The sequence below is a fragment of the Lytechinus pictus genome, chromosome 1, assembly GCF_037042905.1.
Source record: "Lytechinus pictus isolate F3 Inbred chromosome 1, Lp3.0, whole genome shotgun sequence".
NCBI classification, from domain to species: domain Eukaryota; kingdom Metazoa; phylum Echinodermata; class Echinoidea; order Temnopleuroida; family Toxopneustidae; genus Lytechinus; species Lytechinus pictus.
Window position 1 is genome coordinate 25,509,382 of NC_087245.1, and position 20,540 is coordinate 25,529,921.

Below are 20,540 nucleotides of genomic sequence, written 5' to 3' on the forward strand. Positions count from 1 at the left end.
CCCCCTCCGCCTACTAGTACCGGCAGTACGACAAATCAATCCAGGGCAAAAAACAAGGATAACAATAAATAGGGAAAAACTCTGGAAAACCTTTGGGTCCACATTTGCAGTATAGTTAGTACAATATAAACACAAATACAAACTTCATAAAGATAGAAGTTGTAAACCATTAACTCCACAAATATCTCCTACAACTATTTTCAAACTATAATAGCTTGGACCTGTTTCTAAGAGCTACACAAAATTCATCAAATTAAAATGGGTTCATGAGTAGTGAATGCATTTGCAAGTCACATATTTCATACTAAAAATATTTTCAATAATTTACATCAAATTTGAACTAACATTTGGTTCATGCAGTCTGATGACCCCCTCCCCCCACCAACTGAGTTTTAACCATATTCTTGACATTCTTGGGAATATTAATCCATATAACTTTACACTTACATGTAACACCAAACATCATCCTTACTCTATATCAGTAAAAACTTTATCTTAAAAAGCCCAGTTAAAATAGGGCTAATATCAGACAGAGTGTAGATAATGACTGGTGTCAAGAGAAAATCCCTGTAAACTATCTCTATCGTGACTACTAGGAACCTCATTAACACAAGATGATGGGAGTATATGAAGTGTTTGGTGTCAAATCCATTTTTATGTTGACCATACTTCAGCAAAGACCTTCACGCCAGACATCCGTGTAGATGAAGTCTTGAAGATTGGTGTCATGTCCTTATCTCTGGTAGACTATCTCTCTCACCTCTGATTGGAAAATGGTTAGAACCAGAAAGGGGGTGTCTCCACTCAGTGACATGACTGCAATTGTAAAGTGAAAGAACAAAATATCATTCTAACACATTCCCTTTCAAAACTATTCATCATACTTTGACGTATGTACATAGGAAATAAATCAGAGGTTGCTTTGGTATAAATGCACTACTTTTCTGTTCCTTTGTCGCAGTTTGTTGTATTTCAAGTCTTTTACACATGCAGCCTTGATGTGTGTCAGAAAATTCTTTTTCTCTTTTTCATCATGAACGCTTGAGGTGCGGACTATTTTAGTGCGGGCCTGGTGCGGTCCAAAAACTCAAAAGGTTACTGAAAACAGTAATCAGTCTCTCTCATCGCAAAGTAATACCTCGCGTACCTCAAGTAATGTCAGAAGCAACTGAATGGTACATTCACACCAAATAATAACTGAGGAAGAACTCGTTGCATATATGTGTTGCAGGTTTGGATTCAACTTTGTTTTGTAAATTTTCCTGGACTTTGTATGTTGGATATTAAAGTGTGCTGTGGTGATGCAGCACACTCAAGGGTATTGACAATATGTAACAAGCATGAGGTGCTTGCACCAATTGATTTTGCATTATAAGGTGTGAATACCTGAGATGCCTAGATCGTCACTAACATCAAACATTTTTTTGAATGCACATCAATTGTTTATAAATTAAACTGTGTGGACCGTTTGTTCAAATCGTTCAAAATTTTCTAGGGTCGCAAAGACAAAGAAGTCACATCTGCTTTCTATTTTAACATCCTAGTCATATCTCATTTTGAGGGGTTCACAAAGTAAAAACATTTATACAAGCATTTGCTTTTTAGTGGATCCCTACATTTTCACAGCAATTGATAATTTGCTTTTAAATATTATTTTGTTAACCCATGGAAAAAATATTAAACCTATCTTGATTTACACTGTTTGTAGAAGTATATTATTATATGCCAATGTCATGGTAATTACAGCCATTTCATTTTGTTCTGTTGGAAATGAAAATAAGCAAATTTGAATGTGAATCTAGTATGCAAATTGCAAGCCTAATAATAAGAGCATCAAAACAGTTACCATAGACTTTACTTTGATTATTTCAGATGGCATCTCCGTCTTTACGCGCTATAGGGAGAATATGCCCCCAAACTGCATGGAACTGCACACTATATACCCCTTGGCAGAAGCTTTACTGGGACTAGTAAGTTTTGTAGAATTATACAATGAACTTGTGACTTGCATATTATGCAGTTATGCACCCATCATTGGCTAGTGACTACATCCTTGAGCTCATTCTAACAACTTTGATATTGCACAGACAAATCATATAGATACTAAAATAAGCATGTTAAAAATGCACCACTTTTTCAAATGCCCTTTGGAAATAATTATTAACGCTGCTCAACTTACCACTCGTGATGGTGGCATATTTCTGGACAGTTTCTTGATCTTTGACCCAGGTTTATTGAGCTGAAATTCTCCATCATGACAACTTCTTTATAATCTAGCTCCATCCTGTTTTGCCATTTCTGCCAGATGAACCTTGTAGGGTTTTGCTTTCATGAATAGCATTGTATGCTTACTGCAGAGAGAAAAGTATTAAATTAATTGGTTATGAATTTGAAAAATAGAATTTCTCAGATTATAAGCGATATTATGCTCAAGATGCATCTAAGATCAATTGTTTGCTCTTAAACCTAATAGAGTCGTATTATTTTGACCCAGTTTGCGGCCAGGTTCTTAGCTGAAGATTGCATGAGCACCGTGAAAATTGCACAGTGGTAGAATGCGATATGATCTACAAGGTCGTATGGTTAATTTTTCCAAATTAAGATTTTTTTATGAATCAATAATGCTAATTTATGAATAAAATATAAATTTTGCCGTAATACACTAAATAAAGCATGATAAACTGCTAATTTTATTGAATTGATAAGATAAATTTCAATTTTCAGATGGTTCATGATGACTAATAAAATGTTTCTTTCAGGAGCAGGTGTGAAAATATTTGTCTCTTGATATACTGAAGGTACAATACAAGTGGAATGCATCTGGCAGTCTCATCTGCATTACACAATTAGATCGAGTAGCAGTGCCAACATTCAAAACTGTAAAACAGATAAATTTTTTTAAAGGAGAGAGAGATAAAAAAAAATATTCATTTGATAATAAAGCCCAATACCGTACCTATTGTCTCGCTCTGCTATGCACCCATGACAAAACATATGAGACAAAAACATAGAAACAAGGAGAGCTCTGAATTGATTAACTTCTATATTTCTTACCACAGATTGCTTCCTTTTGTCTGAAGTAGGCAGCACCAAAGAGATGATCAGAGGTCCGTTCACACTAGAGAATAAAAAACAAGGAAAAAGTTCAAAGATAGATTACATAAGAAACTAATTATGCATTAATGATTATTTCATTTCATTTCCTTTTCAGTCCAGGCTAGGCCCCCTAAAAATGGACTAAACCATGTTTTTTCATATGTAGGCCTAGAATATTCTTTTATGGTTTATTGTCAATTCGAGGGTGCTGATTCCAAATATAAATTATTCCACTTGTGTAACCTTGAGCATTTTCTGCAAATTGGCAAAATATAATATGACCACCAAAAATATGCAAATTACCCACAAAAATAATCAAATTCCCTGCACATTGGCTATAAAATGCATTTAATTGTGTTGTAGGAGGGAAATACTCGCTGAAAAAAAAAATGATTTTTTACAAAACATTGATGTTCTTGATATTCAAATTGGCCGCCATAGAACCCTGTATTCTCTATTATGTCGATTATGCATGGGGAAAATTAATTTCAAGGACGTTCCACAGTTCAAATGAAATCCATGTCATTTCAACCAAATTTTACAGTTAAAATAAATTAGCACCTGATTATTCCAAATACATGTATGCAAAATTTATTATGGGTTCATTTGCTTGATTTTTTGCTATTGAGCTTTACACAATACACAATAAAAATAATTTTGCATTTTTTAAACCTCACGAGATCACAACGTTGAGTTTAAACCTCTATTACTCAGTCAAAATCCATCTTAATAATAATATAACCAAATTTTACATTGTAGTTCAGAATTTTATACTTAATATAAAGAATCAACCCATACTGCTATTCTTGTTTTACCTTTAAGGTGTAAAAGATGACAAAAACATATATCTACAAAATTAAAAATTTATATAACAAATTTAAGAAATACAACAAATGCTGCACTCTGTACAAAACCCATGTCATTTTCACAAAATTTTGTATGGTTGTAGAGACAGGTATACTAAATAGGTGTGGATATTGAAAATTGGGGGTTCATGTGCTTGTTTTCAAAATATCAGCACTTTTGTGTGAACGAATTTGCTTTTAAAAAGACAAATAACACATCAAAAGGCTTGTATTCTCAAAAAGAAAAATGCTACACCACTATCCCATCTAATCAAACTCGACGTCATATTTGTCATACCTCGCAGCACTGCAGAGTAAACTATTCTAAAGTAGTAGAGGCATTTTAAAAAGTTGATCCATGGGATGATTGTACGTTTGCATTTTAACTTGTGATACAGATTTCATAACTTTCATTACTTATCTGTTATTACTACTGTTTTTTTCAGTTCTGCATAAGAACTAGAAACATATTGAAAATCATCAAGCTGGCAGTATGCAAAGAAATTATGATGCAATTTGATATACGTTATCTATAGCCTTTGTTACAAAAACTTATTGCCAGTGACTCAGTGAGAGTATAGGGTGCATATATGCACATTTGTGTAGACAACTAGACATGCCTTTAAACACTGCCAAAAATAAAATTATGGACTATATTTTTAATTAAAAAATATAGAGAAATTTGCCTGCCACATACAGGCAGTAAGCTTGATACACTGTATGTTTGATCTCGACTCTAATTTAATTTACATCTACATTTATGAGCTGGCTAATTAATAACTTATTACATGCATTGTTTTGAGATTGTACTTACCAGGGGATATGTTCATCTCATGTGACATAAATATGTCGTACAATCTTGTCCCCGCTGTGCCTTGAACTGCCTTTGCGTCCTTTCAAAGTCATCCCTCGTTTGTTATGTATGAACGTCTATAAGAAGAATTTTTTTGAAATACAGAAATCTTGACTTCAAATTGAGAAGTATATACAGCATAGAGCAAGACAAATAATATTCAGAATAGAATAGGGTACCGAGTTGCTTTTTTGGCCGTTTGGCGTTTTTAATTGTTTTTTTGTTTTTGTTTATTATGTACAAGGGAAAATTTGGTGTTACATACACCTTACATACATGTATGTAGGCCCTCAATAAATCCCAAATCCTATTTTATAAACAAAATTATGTTATCTAAGTAAAATACTCATTCACTGGAGTGCAAGCTGATTGCCTTCAGGGTGATAAAAATACATTTTTATGAATATATTTTTCTCTTTAATAAATTCATGCATATAAGTATTTCTCACATTCCATGTGGCAGGAGGAAGAACAAGTCCAAAATAAGTCATCGAGAAGACAAAATTTCATATTTGCACAACACTGCAAAGTTTTTATGTGTCATTTTGAAACTTGTATTAAAGTTTGAAATTCAAAATAGGAAAAAAAATGTAGCAACAAATGCTATATTATGCATCGGACAATAAAAGTACATACATGTATGTACGTCTTGATGAGTAGATTTATTTTCTTTTTTGTGATTAGTATGGGTCAATGAAAACAAAATTCACATCACAGGCAGAATCTTTGCTCTTTAAACATATACCTTCATCTTGTCAGTTTCTCTGAAACTTAGAATTATGTTGGAATAGGTGGTACTACTGTATGTACACAATAAAAATTGGTTTCATCTATGACTTATTTAGATAGTAATTGACAAAAGTAATTGGTAATTGATAAAAATATTATTTAATTGAAAAGTAATTGTAATTGAACATTTATTCAATTACATAATTACAATTGTAATTGTAATTAAAGAATGTAATTGAGCCCAACCCTGACATGTACGTATTATAGGCCTATAGATTCCATGCGAAATGTAGCTGGAGAGGAGGGTCCCTCATTACATGGGTGCATGGTTAATGAGCCTGCAGCAGGCATCCCAATCTTGCAGCTTCTACATTGTAGTCTATAAAGAGTTAAAGACACTTGAGATGAGACAATTCTGTTGTTGTTTGTTGGATTTTAATGGCGACCAGTCATATTTGACTATTACCGCCAACTCATTAGGCCTGGGTCAAATCAACCAATTTTCAGACAATTTGTCACCCGACCCTCTTCGATTTTCTTTAAACTCGGACCAAATGTTGCCCCAAGTGTCTGACGGAAAAATCTCGAATATTTTGCCCCAAGGTCAAACGGTTGCTAAGATATGGCCTCCCATAGCAACCAATGCGCACTCAAAGAAATTATTTTAAATAAAATTGCCTATTTTTGATTGACAACTGCAGAAAAATTTGATGAGTTACAGTCCTCATTTTAAGTAAATTGGAAGAACTTTTTGGTCTAAACATGCAGAGTATACTATTGCGCGGACCTGTCGACCGGATTTCGCACACGAGGTCACCGAAAATGGTGTTAAGCATCCATGTCAATGTTTTCAGAAGCATGTTTGGAGGCTCATAAATCAAAAATTCAATTAGCTTAGAACCAAATATTATGCACATTTATGGACTTTCATATACTCAACAGAATTAGAAAATATTGACCCAAGAGTGTGCGTTGTTTTCTTGTAGGGCGCCCTCAAAGTTGGATTTTTTTTCAAAAGATGCCAAGTTCAAGGTCACGGATCACCTCCCGTCCCATCAAGGAGGGGAACCAATTTCTGTGTTTTGATAGACATTTACCCATATTGTCAAGTGTTACTTGAGAAATTTTGCTACCGGAATGTTTAGTGGCTGATTTACGCATTCCAAAATGGCATGCTTTTCACCACTTTTCAAATTGTGATAACTCAAAAATGAAGAGCCAAGAGACATAGATATCTTCTGTGATGATAGTCTGTAATTAGTATTAAAAGGACATATCTTCATAAATAGTTTGTATTGTTGGTAATGACCTTGAAAACACACCTAAAATTCGATAAAAACAATAACTTGGTTAATTTTCCAAAATCATATGGCATTCAAGTGTGTTTACATTGACTTTCAAATGGGTGTCATTTCAATACTAAGGGTGAGTTTAAGCCAAAAATTGAAAGACATGTTCAACTTTTGTTCTCCTTTTAGCAACATGAAATATTTGAACTCAACACCATATCATTTGACCTTGAAATTATTCCAAATATTGCTATTTGTGCTCCATAAGTAGCAAATTCAAATCATGCGTGTACTTTGCAACACATTTCAAAGTGGATTTTCTCGTAAAGAGAATACCTGATCAGGTTGATATTTGCTGTATTTGTAGTCTGTAATGAGTACTTGGAGGATCTACAGTTTAAGTAAATTTTCTTTAATGATAATGACCTTGAAAATATAGCTTAAAATCATTTAAATCAATAAATCAGACAATTTTCATTACCGGTAATAATCAAGTGTTTTCATCCACTTTTAATTGTGTGTCATTCCACCTTAGATTGTGAGTTCATGCTGATAATTGCAAATCATGCTCCACTTTTGGTCTACTTTAATCTACATAAAATATTTGAACTCAAAACCATATAATTTGACCTTGAAAATATTCCAAATACAGCTCTTTGTGCTTCATAAGTAGCTTCATATCACGCATGTACTTTGCAACACATTTCAAAATGGATTTTCTCATAAAGAGAATATCTGATCAGGTTGATATTTGCAGTGTTAGTAGTCTGTAATGAGTTCTTGGAGGATCTGCAGATTAAGTAACTATTCTCTCATGACAATGACCTTGAAAATACAGCTGAAAATTGTAAAAATCAATAAATCAGACAATTTTCATTACTAATCAAGTGTTTTCATCCACTTTTAATTGTGCATCATTCCATCTTAGATTGTGAGTTCATGCTGATAATTGCAAATCATGTTCCACTTTTGTTCTACTTCAAGCTACATAAAATATTTGAACTCAAAACCATATCATTTGACCTTGAAATTATTCCAAATATAGCTATTTGTGCTTCACAAGTAGCACATTTCTGAAGATATATCCTTTTAATACTAATTACAGACTATCATCACAGAAGATATCACCATCTCTTGGCTCTTCATTTTTGAGTTATCACAATTTGAAAAGTGGTGAAAAGCATGTATGTGTCATTTAACATTAAGTTTAGGGTGTTTACAACCATTTTGGAATGCGTAAATCAGCCACTAAACATTCCGGTAGCAAAATTTCTCAAGTAACACTTGACAATATGGGTAAATGTCTATGATCAAAACACAGAAATTGGTCCCCCTCCTTGATGGGACGGGAGGTGATCCGTGACCTTGAACTTGGCATCTTTTGAAAAAAAATCCAACTTGGAGGGCGCCCTACAAGAAACCGACGCACACTCTTGGGTCAATATTTTCTAATTCTGTTGAGTATATGAAAGTCCATAAATGTGCATACATTGTAATATTTGGTTCTAAGCTAATTGAATTTTTTATTTATGAGCCTCCAAACATGCTTCTGAAAACATTGACATGGATGCTTACATGTAACACCATTTCCGTGACCTTGTGTGCGAAACCCGGTCGACACGTCCGCGCAATAGTATACTCTGCATGTTTAGACCAAAAAGTTCTTCCAATTTATTTAAAATGAGGACTGCAACTCCTCAAATTTTTCTGCAGTTGTCAATCAAAAATAGGCAATTTTATTTAAAATAATTTCTTTGAGTGTGCATTGGTTGATATGGGAGGCCGTATCTTAGCAACCGTTTGACCTTGGGGCAAAATATTTAAAATTTTTCCGTCAGACACTTGGGGCAACATTTGGTCCGAGTTTAAAGAAAATCGAAGAGGGTCGGGTGACAAGCATTGGTTGATTTGACATGGATTGACCCGCCTACTATTATTTATTTTTTTTCGACGTGTCCTTTAAAATCGTACCTCTCCTTCTTTTTTTTTTCTGGACTGAGCACTGCATTATAAAGGGAAGGGGGATGGGAGGGGAAGGTTACATAAATCAGTTCACAGTGTATTTGAATATACATGTATGGTTAAATATATAATTTATATTCTCTATAATTATTTCTTTCACAACAAAATAAATGAACAAATAAACAAATTAATGGATAAGTAAATCAAACAGGTGGACCACTTCTGGCAGTCTTGTCTTGGTCTTCGTTCATATATTTGAAATATCACTGACGAACACCAGTAAAAACCCACTCTTCAGACAAGGGTTCATTACATGCTGCCACGCACAGAAAAATCAAGCCACAGAAGTCGTGTTGTGGACGCCAGAAGTGGCGTCGCAGCACGCGAGACCCACTAGTTAGAAATCCACTGCAAAACGCGGTTCTGTGTGCGGGGTTAGTATACTACTAACCTCGCGCTAGTGTGAGTGGTAAAAACCCAATGTTATGACTCAGGCATAATTCTATATAAAATTTTACTTCATTCTCAAAAAGAATTCAAAGGAAACTCACCTTCATTTGAAACCATAATATTCACACTTTCATTGCTGACACGCTTCATCTGATCCCCTTCATGAAGACATCCTGTAAAATAAAAATATAACGAAAGACCGTTTAAGATTTTTGTTTCAGATTTTTTTTTTTTTTTATAGATCTAGATTCTAGGCCTACATGTATATACATGTACATGTAGATCTACAAAACATTCTTATCCTGGGTTTGTTTTAAACAAAATTGTATGCTCACAATATGCCCTTTACCTTATTTCTATAATGCAGTCATAATAATCATTATAATTATGCCTTCATTATAGAAATACTAGGGTAAAAGACATACGTAGGATGAGTGGCCAGACACATGTCATAAGTAACCCTGGGACCTGTTTCATGACGAGATGAGCGATACGTACATGTAGGAACGTCCTTTGACCATTCTTCCAAGATAGGAAGATTGGCGACAAATCAGCGCTTTCCGTTTCACGAAGGCAATTTTGTCTTCCAAGTCCGCAACATCGTTTGATATCGATAGTATTGGAAAAATATTTAGTCTTCATCATCACCTGAACCTTTTATTTCGGAATGACGACGTTTCATAAAATCATGTTTCAATAAATGGAGATCAAATAATTTCTTATTTATTACTGATTGTAGAATTGATGTATGGAGCTTACTTTATGAGGTCAAAAGAGAAAAAACTTTAAAGATTTACATACATAATTGGATAAAATCAAAATTTTCATTATTTCCCTTATCTAGAACACGGAGCAATTTTAGAGACACCTTTCATTGATATTTTAATGAAAGAGACCCCTTTCTGACATAAAAATTGAAGTAACTAAGTACTTTCGACATTGTATTCTTATTCTGAATTTTTATAGAATACTTATATAGTGATAATTTAGCAAATTATGCTTTAAATGTTATTTGTTGAGGTAAAAATAGGGTTTGAATGGAGCTAACAAAACTCAATGTGTCTGATTGTGTGAGACTTAAAAGGAAAATATGAGAGGCTGCATGTGAAAAATCAAATTGATTTATTTTATTGTCAGCAAGAAATACAAGCAAAATATGAAAATTGCTGCAAACATGTCAAGTGGGTAAAGTAGTACTTTGCAATATTAATAATAAAACAGAAAAATGTGTGAAATCAATTCGCAATGGAAAAAAAAACTATTTACAGAAACAATTAATTCAGAAACAATTAAAGAGAAATTCCAGTATTTGCAGTAAACACTGATTTCATGAGAAAGTCTGTAAAACAAGGCTTAATTGTCAGTATATCATCGAGGATCTAGATCTGGTACAGTTACATAAACTGAACTTTGTGAAATCTTGAAATCTACGCTGAAAAATGTTCACACTGAAGATCACCAACACAGATAGGCACACGTGGGACAGTGTATTATTATTGCTAAAATAAAGACCCGACGGAAGTGACCGAATCCGCGCTTATTTTGCTTATTTCTCAGCAATTACACAATTTCTTCCAGAATCCTTTGGCACATATTTTTTATTCATACAAACAGACACTTAGGTGGTCATTATATTAGATTCTGTAAAAAGTCATTTTTAGATCGTTACCAAAACTGGAATTTATCTTTAATGCTAAAAATGACAATGATCATAAACATGATTGGTCATATCTAAAGTTTATGGAAGTTTATAAGAACATAAGCTTCAAGAATATAAAAAAATATTATATGTTCAACAATACAAAGTTAAAAGGTCCAATGCATTATTGCTTTAACATGACCGCCTACCCAAATAACAAATACTAAAATTCAATACGTGATTATAAATAATTAATATAGGGGCCTAATAATAATTATTTATAATCACATATTAAATTTTAGTATTTGTTAAATAATTTTTATCTATAAATTGTTCTTCAAAAACAGCATTTTGTAACATCGCTAATCGAAGGTACGTCAAAAAGAAGCGGTTCAAGCATCAGACCTATTGTATACGCTTTGTTGACAAAAAAAGGGAGCTCCGGCACGCTTCGTGGGCCAAAGCAAAGGCAAAGAATCGACCATGCAAAAAAAGGGAGACACGGGACTGGGGTAGCGTAGATTAATCTTAATAAAATGTGGAAACAAAAATTATGCACTTACCACGATTGTATGGATGAAGGTCTATCATGACACACAAATCTTGACATCGATGCACAGACTGGAACCTCAAAAAAAACAAAATATAGCCTCGGTCTCGATCGACCATTTTGTTTTGAATTTTGAAAGAAAGGAGAGGGAGAGGTATCGCGACAGAACTTTTCGTTTCTTGTATCAAGGAGCTGTGTTGGAAGCTCCTTGCTTGTATTAAGGTTCCAGTCTGTGCCTCGATGTCAGGATTTGTGTGTCACGATAGACCCTTCATCCACATAATCGTGGTTAGTGCATAATTTCTGTTTCCACATTTTATTAAGATTACTATTGAGACCCCAATCTACCCCAGTGTCTCCCTCGTTTTGCACGGTCGACTCCTGGGCTCCGGCCCGCGGGCCGGAGCTCCCTGGGTTAGACTTAGTTAGAGTTAACCACTCATCCTACGAACATCTGACTCTGAGGGAGCGCACAATCAGTCTCACTCTCAGTCAGAAACAGACAAATTACACGATAAAACCCAATTAATAATTCACACATACTCACCTTTAAATTACCCTCCTTTATTTCAAGAAAGAAAAGTGCTATTAAAAACTCATCAATAACGACAATAACTCATTGAAATCACATTTTGGGTCGTACCTTCTCTTCTTAGTTTCAGCATTCGTGTTTTGAATATGGCGCTTTAATTGATGGTGTCGCCGAAACGTCCAATCGCTTACCCGGTAATGGAAAAGGAAAGGAAAAGAAAGGAAAGGAATTAAAGGAGAGGAGGGGAGGGGAGGAGAGGGGAGGGGAGAGGAGAGGAGTTGATTTTTCTTTTATATTCCAATATGAAAACTAGACATATACTTACCCGACAAGGGAACCTGTTAAGCATGAAGAAGATACCCATTCTTTCCGTGATTATAACCAGTGCATAGAATGTTCCTGTTTAGGTCTAAATCTATACAAAAATAAGCTGGCGCTTCGTCTTCGCATTTATTGTCTATTCAGTGACTTGCATATAATTTTTCTTCATTTGAAATTAAGTGCCCAGTTTTCATGTCAGAAAATCAAAAACTTTAATCTTGGCGCTCGCATCAGCTGTTTTAACTTGTTTAGTAATAAACCACTCCTGTTCATGGTTACAAAAGTGCTTAGGCCTACAATTTCAAATTTTCAGTTTTTTTTCATATCAACAATTTTATAGCGCTTTGCGCTGGTAATATACTCAGAATATCCATTTCAGGTCGGATTATAGCTTGCGCTTCGCGCGCTTCGCGCCCGCATCAATCACTGATTTGAAAAGTTATCAAGAAATTTGATTTCTTTTATTTGTGTCAATTCATGGCCCATGCTCGCATTTTGATTAGTAAGAAATACATAATCTTCATGAATTCTTTAAAATTTTCCTATTTATTGTAAGTTTTTCCAAAATTTTAACCCCGCGCTACGTTCGCATAGAAACACATCTTTTCATGAATTCCTTCAAACAGTCCTTAAAGGGATGATCCAGGCCGGAGATATTTATATCTCAATAAATAGAGTAAAATTCACAAAGCATAATGCTTAAAATCTGATCAAAATCGGATAAAAAATAACGAAGTTATTGAACTTTAAAGATTTGCATTATTCCGGTGAAACATGCATACGTTCTAGGCATGTCTTTATGAATATTCATTAGGTGGGCTGATGATGTCATATCCCCACTTGTTCTTTTTGTATTTTATTATATGAAATTAGGTTTATTCAAAAATGTGCCACTAAGAACTAAAACAACTGGATTGACAACCGATTAAGTGCATAGTTATTTATTGCCGTAACTTATTTCATCATAATGGAGACACATCATTTACACATGTATGAAAAAATGAAAAATTTATGATTTTATGTAATGTGACATCATCAGCCCATCTAATGAATATTCATGACGATGTGCATATAACTGTTTTCACAAAATGTTGATAAACTTTAAAATTCAATAACTTTATTTGTTATCCGATTTTGATGAAATTTTCAGCAGAATTGCTCTGTGAATTTTATTCTATTTACATGTATTTAGATATAAATATTTTCAGCCCGGACCATCCCTTTAAACCATTCCCTGATATCATGATTAGCTTTCAGAGCCGTAGCCAAGGGGTTCCCTGGGTTCTGCGGAAACCCGCCGCTTACCAACAGCCAAAAAAAAAGGAAAATGGGAAGGAGAGGAGGAAATTAATAAATTCCCTTTTCATGTCAGTAGGCCTATATCAATTATTTTCAGCGCTTTGAATTCACCTTAAAGGGCTACTCCAGCCTGAAAATATATAATACGATTTGAACAGATATATATATATAATCAAACAAACAGCCCTCGATCATCTGATCAAAGTCGGACAAGGAAAGAAGTTATACCATTTTGAATTACTTTGCATTACTTCCGTGAAACAGCTCCATACATATCTTCATGAACATTCAATAAGCAAACTGATGATGCCACATATCTCCCACTTGTTTTTTTTTGTATTTTGTTACATGAAATTATGTCCTCTTTATTTAAAAGCGTGCTTACAAAGGTGTACAGCTTATTGTTCATTCCTTTGATACATGCTTAATTACAGGATGCGTAACTAAAAAAAAATCAATTTCTAATCTATTTATTACTTATTATTAGGTACAACTTTTTTCCTCTATAGCTCTTTCACCCTCTCTCCTTTTTTTCTTCTTCTCCCCTCCTCATTTTCCTCCTTCTTCTACAGGAATCTACAACAGATATCTAAAAAAAAAAAAAGTGTTGAAAATTATTGTTTCCGCCCGGGCTCGAACCGGGGACCTTGCGCGTGTGAAGCGCACGTGATAACCACTACACTACGGAAACGCTGTTGATGTTGTCATATTACATCACGTTTAATTCAGTTCTTGGTTCCTGTTTGCCATACTGATAGATTATGAAGGCTCTGTGTGGGTACTGATTGGTCATTTATAAACGCACCTCAGATCCTAGAAAAGGGTATTTAGACTATTATGAAAAAAGAAAGAAAATCAATTCCTTTGTTATTTTCATTTTGACACATAAATTATTTTTTATTTTCATTATTATCATACTTCTTCTCGTCTCCTCCTCCTCTTCTTCTTTTTATTAGTTGTTCTCTTCCTTCTTCTCTTTCTTCTTCATTCTCTCTCTTTTCCTTCCTCTCCCATCTTTTATTCTCACAAGTCTTTTATTCTTATCAATTTTCATTTTCATTATCATCCTTATTCTTGTCTCCTCCTCCTCTTCTTCTTTTTATTAGTTGTTCTCTTCCTTCTCCTTCTTTTTCTTCTTCTTCTCTCTCTGTTCCTCCTCTCCCATACTTTAATCTTATCAAGTCTGCACAAGAGGGAACAAAACAGGAGCAGTCTATTCTCTAATGATTCTTTCTGTGGACATCAGGGCCCCATCTTACAAAAAGGTCGCGATTGATCCAATCAATCGCAACTATGGAAAGCCAGCAAAGTCAACATCTAAAATTGCATGTTTGTTCAAAACTATTTTCCAGAAATGATGTAATATTCATCCATTCACTGTTTTCTTGACAGCTCATATGCTTCTCTTTGTTTCCAAAGAATATCGATCAAATTTCCTGAAGAAAAATTATGGCATTGATGGATACTTGAGATTGATAGGATCAATCGTAACTCTTTGTAAGACGGGGCCCAGGACAGTTGGTCATAAACTAAAAAAGATCTCCCCTGGCGACCCTAAGGAAAATGTAAACATAAATGTAGAGGCCCATATTCTGAAGCCCAAACTGAAAGCCATGGTCTAAATCTTGGCATAAATTATGGAGTTATCAATTACAGTTCATTGATTACTAAAAGAATAACAATTCTCAACCTGAAAGATATCAGAAATGAATTCAAAATATTTAATTCAGAGCACTTTCACATTAAGTGTGTGTACAAAACAGTGACGTTATATACATGTCTCAATGTGAACATACAATGCATGTCTACAAGTAGATTACATGGCAAAACACACAGAACAAAAATCCTAAATATACAGGAAAAAGGTGAAAATCAAGAAGGAAAAGGTATGTTTACAACTTGTATCGTTCATTATTTTCCCAAACAGGAAAAATACAAATGAAAAATAGATTGCTAATAGTAATACGGAGGAATCAAGAAGTACAGTGCATATTACCAAAAATTATACACTTTGAAAAATCCCTCTAGTTGAAATTTTACAACAGTGGTACTTGCTTGAGCGTAAACTTTTTGTCATTTGCTTAAAGAGACATGTACCAATACATAAATGTGGGAAAAATTTTACCACATCTCACATATTCAATTGAAAAGGATTTTCCTTCAAAGAGTATACTTTTTCATATACGAAAAGTTGTCAAGCTTCAATCCATTGTTCACATTTATGTTCATTATCCCTCTTACTTGTCATAACCTCCTTGCCAAATTTCAAATATGAGATTTAAATAGTGTAGGTAATTTCAAACAGCCACAATTGTCTAATTTCTGGTCAAATTTCTTTCAACATTCAACCTCCTGTTTTTTTGGTTGTATTTCTATACTTTATAAATCAGTCATTAGGTTGGATGCTCACTGGACCACAGTTCAGAATACCAACCTACACTGGCCGCACAGAATCGTTATAATGCACTAACGGAGGCTCTGTTACAACCGGTGATGTTGCAGTGATGCCTAACGTCACAACCACACGTTACTTACATCTTGGAACAACGTTTGACATCATAACTCAAAAGGTGTAAATGGGCATACAGTTAGTGCGCTGTTAGCGCTAACAACGTTTCGGTGTGGCTGGTACAGGGAAATATCTTGTAACTGGCTGTAGAATTGTACATATTTAGTAATTCAATCATGATTCTACTCTACGATTCATCAACCATTCATAGGCTTGTTGTTGAAGAAATACAACATAGGTTACTAGTAATATACAACTCATTCCTTTTAAAGTGACATAGTTGGTGAATATGGAATGGCAGAAAAGGGAATTAATAAAATATCAATGAAATGAATAATACTGTATAGGGTTTTGTCTAGGGTAACAGATTGAGTTCAACACTTACAGTATCTGGAGTTCAAACAACCTAAAAATTGGGTTCAAATTGCGGGGAAAAAAAACCTGATCTGAATAAAGCAAATTTCAAAAAGTGCAATTCTTCTTAATTGAATGGACATGACACTTTATACAATTTCAAAGCATCATTATTCAATTTACAGTATTTAAACAGATCTTGTTGAGTTAATCAGATATATTTAACATTTAATAAAATAAGCAATGACTTTAACAGAATTTTACTACACTGTTGCATTTTTGTGCACATATGTCTATTATGTGACACAATGGCCAAAATTCACAAAGGTGGTTTCAATCGTACCATGGATAAAATCATGGAATATAAAGATTTCTTGTATTATTGTGCCTCATTTCAAGCATTAACTTATGGTTGGACTTTTCTAAGCATATGCAATGATATAAGCATAATTGCGTACAAAAACTCTGCATACGCTTTTTCTTTGTACCATGGTACAATTGAAATCAACTTTATGAAATCGGGTCAAAAAGTATATTTTTTCTATAAGTGCTCAATAAAATCTGGTTAAATTTGTAGTAAGTATGGCTTTTCAGTTTTCTGCAAATTATGTTATGGGGTGAAAGGGAATTTTACAAATCATTCCATGGCTGTGATGTTACCTTTTACAATTATATTTTGTAAAATACTTTCTGTATAATATTCTATGGACATATCCTTGACACATCCTGCAATGCACTGGTATAACTTGAAGTAGAAATCTAAGGATCTTTCTCAAGATACCCATTCTAACTTTCAAAAAGTGATACACATCTTTGAAAAGGGGAGCAAATTACATTATACTTACAGCCTATGAATTAATATGCCAACGGTGATTATCCAGGATTTACATCATCTTCAAATCAAAGTAAATGCTCTTTCCCACAATAAATGATAAGATGCATTTAGATGTCTTAGCCCTTGATATTCCAGTTAGAAAACCAGTTTGTGTGTTGGCAATCATACAATAAGAAAACATAATGACATTTCATATCTCAAAATAAATTTATCACATATCTAATGATTATCTATGATACAATGTACACCACTTGTCCATAATCAATATGATTAATGCTAGAATACTACCAAGGTCATCGCCTGTCTCTTTCTCTTCTCCTATCTATTCGTTCTTTATCCCTTCTATCATGCCTATCTGATATGTAATCCTCCTTCTCATAGCTTCGGTCCCTTCTTCCTTCTCTTTCATAAGAATTCTTGTACCCATCATTCTCTCTACTTCTGCTATCCACAGGATATGAGCGTACATCTTCTCTTCTTCTAATGTCCTCTCTCCGCTCTTCTTGCCGTCTTCTCACATCATCCTTTTCAGGTCTTCTATAATCTTCCCGTACATGATTGACCTCTCTACGTTCTTTGCTCTCCTTTTCATTATCTTCCTCCTCTTCACTCTCATCACTATCACTACTATCTTCATCACTCTCACTTTGCTCTTTGGCATGTCCACGCTGATCTCTCATCTGCCCTGCACTTTTTCTCTTCTCTTCCTTTTCTCTTTCCGCACTATCACTCTCCTCACTATCACTACTATCTTCGCTCTCACTCTCACTTTCACTCTCGCTCTCTGTTACATGCTCACGTTGCTCTTTCATCCGTTGTTCTTCTCTTCCTTTAGAGGAAACTTTTTCACTTTCACTCTCTTCACTATCACTATCCTCACTATCACTATCATCGCTATCATTTTCACTCTCATCACTGTCGCTCTCCTCACTCTCATCTCTTGCATTCTTGGAAACATGAATTCTTTCCTCTTCTTCCCTCTCCGTGCCCCTCTTTTCATTTATCCTTCCATCATTTTTCTTTACTTCTCCTTCGCTCTCTTCTTCACTACTGGAATCATCAGTTGAATTATCCTCACTGCTATCATCCTCTTCACTGCTAGATTCTGTAACTTCTACCTTCTTTTTTCTTTGATCCCTATGCCTCTCCTCACTTTGATTTTCTCTTCTTTCATCTGATCTCTCCCTTTCCAATTCCTCTTTTCTATCCCTATTACGTCTTTCAGAGTTTTCACGTTCATAAAAACCTCTATCATCAATTCTTGGTCTTGTTTCTCCTCTCTCATTCCTTCTCTGTTTTGAGCTATTATCAATTTCATACTCCTGTTCTTCATCACGTCTTCTACTATTGTCATTCCTATTTCTATTGCCAGTTTCAACCCCTTCTTCTCTCACTCTTCTTCTTTTGATTCTATCATTCTCATCAGACATATCAGAGTCCTGCTTATTTTCGTGTCTTCTTTCTCCTGTTGCTTTTCTCCTTTCTTTTCCCTCTCCTCCCCTTTGGTTATCTTCTCTTTCATTCCAATTTCTTTGTTCCCTTGACCCTCTTCTCCTTTCATCATCAGAACTCTCCTCTCTTGTTCTCTCTATCCTTCTATCTTCATCTCTCCCCTTTCTCTCATTCTCTCTTACACTTCTATTCCTCTCTGATATCTCCTCTCTGTGACCCTTATCCTTTGACCTAACACTATCTTCTTCCTCAGAAGTATGTTTTCCCCTTCTTCTTTCATCCCCTCTCCCTCTCCTTTCACTAGCATTTCTCCTATTCTTCTCTTCCACCTCTCTGTACCTTCTCATATCCTCCCTCTCAGAAGATTCCTCTCTGTCTCTCCTTCTCTCTTCATCCCTTTCCTCCTTTCCACCTCTTCTCTTCTCCTCCTTATCTCTTGACCATCCCATACGTTCATCAGAAGATGAGTCCTCTTCCCTTCTTCTCCTTTCATTCTTCTTAATCTTTTCTTTTCCCTTGTTGCGTTTATCATCAGAGTCTACATCCTCTTCCTGTTCTCTCCTTCTCTCCACATCCCTCTCTCTTCTTTGATTTTCTTCCCTTGGTCTTTGTCTATCATCCTTTCCTCGTCTCTGTCTCACATTTTCTTCCTCCTCACTCTCATCCCTTTGCCGCTCACGTTTATCTCTCTTTTCTTCTCTTCTGTCTCTCCTATCTTTATTATGATTCCTTCTACTATCTTCAGACTCATTTTCTTCCATAGCATATTTATTCCTTCTACCTCTACTTTCCTCTTGTTTTCTTCTGACTTCCTCACCATCGTCACTTTCCTCTTGTTTTCTCCTTTCCTTCCTTTCCTCTTCTTTATTTCTTCTCGCTAGTTCTTCGTCACTATCATCTCGACTTCTCTTCTTTTCCTTGCTCCTTCTCTCCTTATTCCCATTCAGCCGTTCTCTCATCCTCATAGCTAGTTCTTTGTCACTATCTTCATTTTGATCCTTTGCCTTACTCTTTCTTTCTTCTCTCTCTCCTTTCTTAAGTCGTTCTCTCATTCTTGTGTCTAAATCTTCATCACTATCCTCTCGATGTCTCCTCTTTTCCTTATTCTTTCTTTCAACTCTCTCATCCTCCCTCCTCAATTGTTCTCTTAACCTCGCTGCTAGTTCTTCATCACTATCAGCCCTATCTCTCCTCTTTTCTTTACTTCTTTCCTTTTTATCATCTTCCCTTCTTAGTTTTTCTTTTCTCCTATCAGACTGTTCTTCACCACTGTTTCTTTCATCTACTTCCCTTGTATGTCTTCTCTGATCCTGATTATCTTTCTTTTCTCTTTTTCTGTGTTCCCTGTCATCCTCTTTTCTGTGTTTGTCGTCGCTTCTTCTCTTTTCCCTCTCACCTTCCCTCTCCTTTGCCCTTCGGCTAGCCCTATCTGATTCATGACCTGTTTTACCCCCTCTATCTCTGTCTTCTACATGGTGTCTATTTCTTTTCTGTGGAATGTCATCAGTAACTTCTTCACTCTCTTCACTGCTGCTATCTACCTTCCTCTGTCTTTCATTCGATTTCTTGTGTCTTGAATCTCTTTTATGATGAGAGTCTGTTTTAGTCCGACGCTTATCTTCTTCTCTACTTCGCCTTGAAGATATTTCCTTCCCTTTTCTTCTATTGGCAGAGTTTCCTGTGAGAAATAAAATAATAGAAGAACTTGGAGTGTCTTACTTCAAAATTCAAGATGTTGTTTAAACGTTGGCTCAAATGTAAAAACATTAGGGAACTAACTCAGCCCCCCCTTGATTTTCTTTTACAATAAATCTGTGTTAAAGGT

At 34.9% G+C, this 20,540-nt stretch overlaps 1 protein-coding gene, 1 long non-coding RNA gene and 1 other non-coding gene across 3 annotated transcripts in view; all 3 read right to left on the bottom strand.

The window, feature by feature from the left end:
• Nucleotides 1-309: 309 nt before the first annotated feature.
• Nucleotides 310-12,101, bottom strand: LOC135154016 (uncharacterized). Its single transcript, XR_010293467.1, has 6 exons — nt 11,961-12,101; nt 9,326-9,397; nt 4,756-4,871; nt 3,055-3,118; nt 2,180-2,351; nt 310-816 (listed from the first exon to the last, which is right to left on the bottom strand). It is a non-coding gene; the product is annotated as an uncharacterized LOC135154016 (long non-coding RNA).
• A 2,082-nt stretch (nt 12,102-14,183) lies between these two features.
• Nucleotides 14,184-14,256, bottom strand: TRNAV-CAC (transfer RNA valine (anticodon CAC)). The gene has a single exon. It is a non-coding gene; the product is annotated as a tRNA-Val (tRNA).
• A 1,009-nt stretch (nt 14,257-15,265) lies between these two features.
• Nucleotides 15,266-20,540, bottom strand: part of LOC129259866 (pre-mRNA-splicing factor CWC22 homolog) — a 31,282-nt gene continuing 26,007 nt past the window's right edge. The window contains exon 19 of the mRNA XM_064099030.1: nt 15,266-20,393. Coding sequence (XP_063955100.1) covers nt 17,557-20,393 — 2,837 coding nt within the window. The 3' untranslated portion in view covers nt 15,266-17,556. The remainder of the gene's footprint in view (nt 20,394-20,540) is intronic.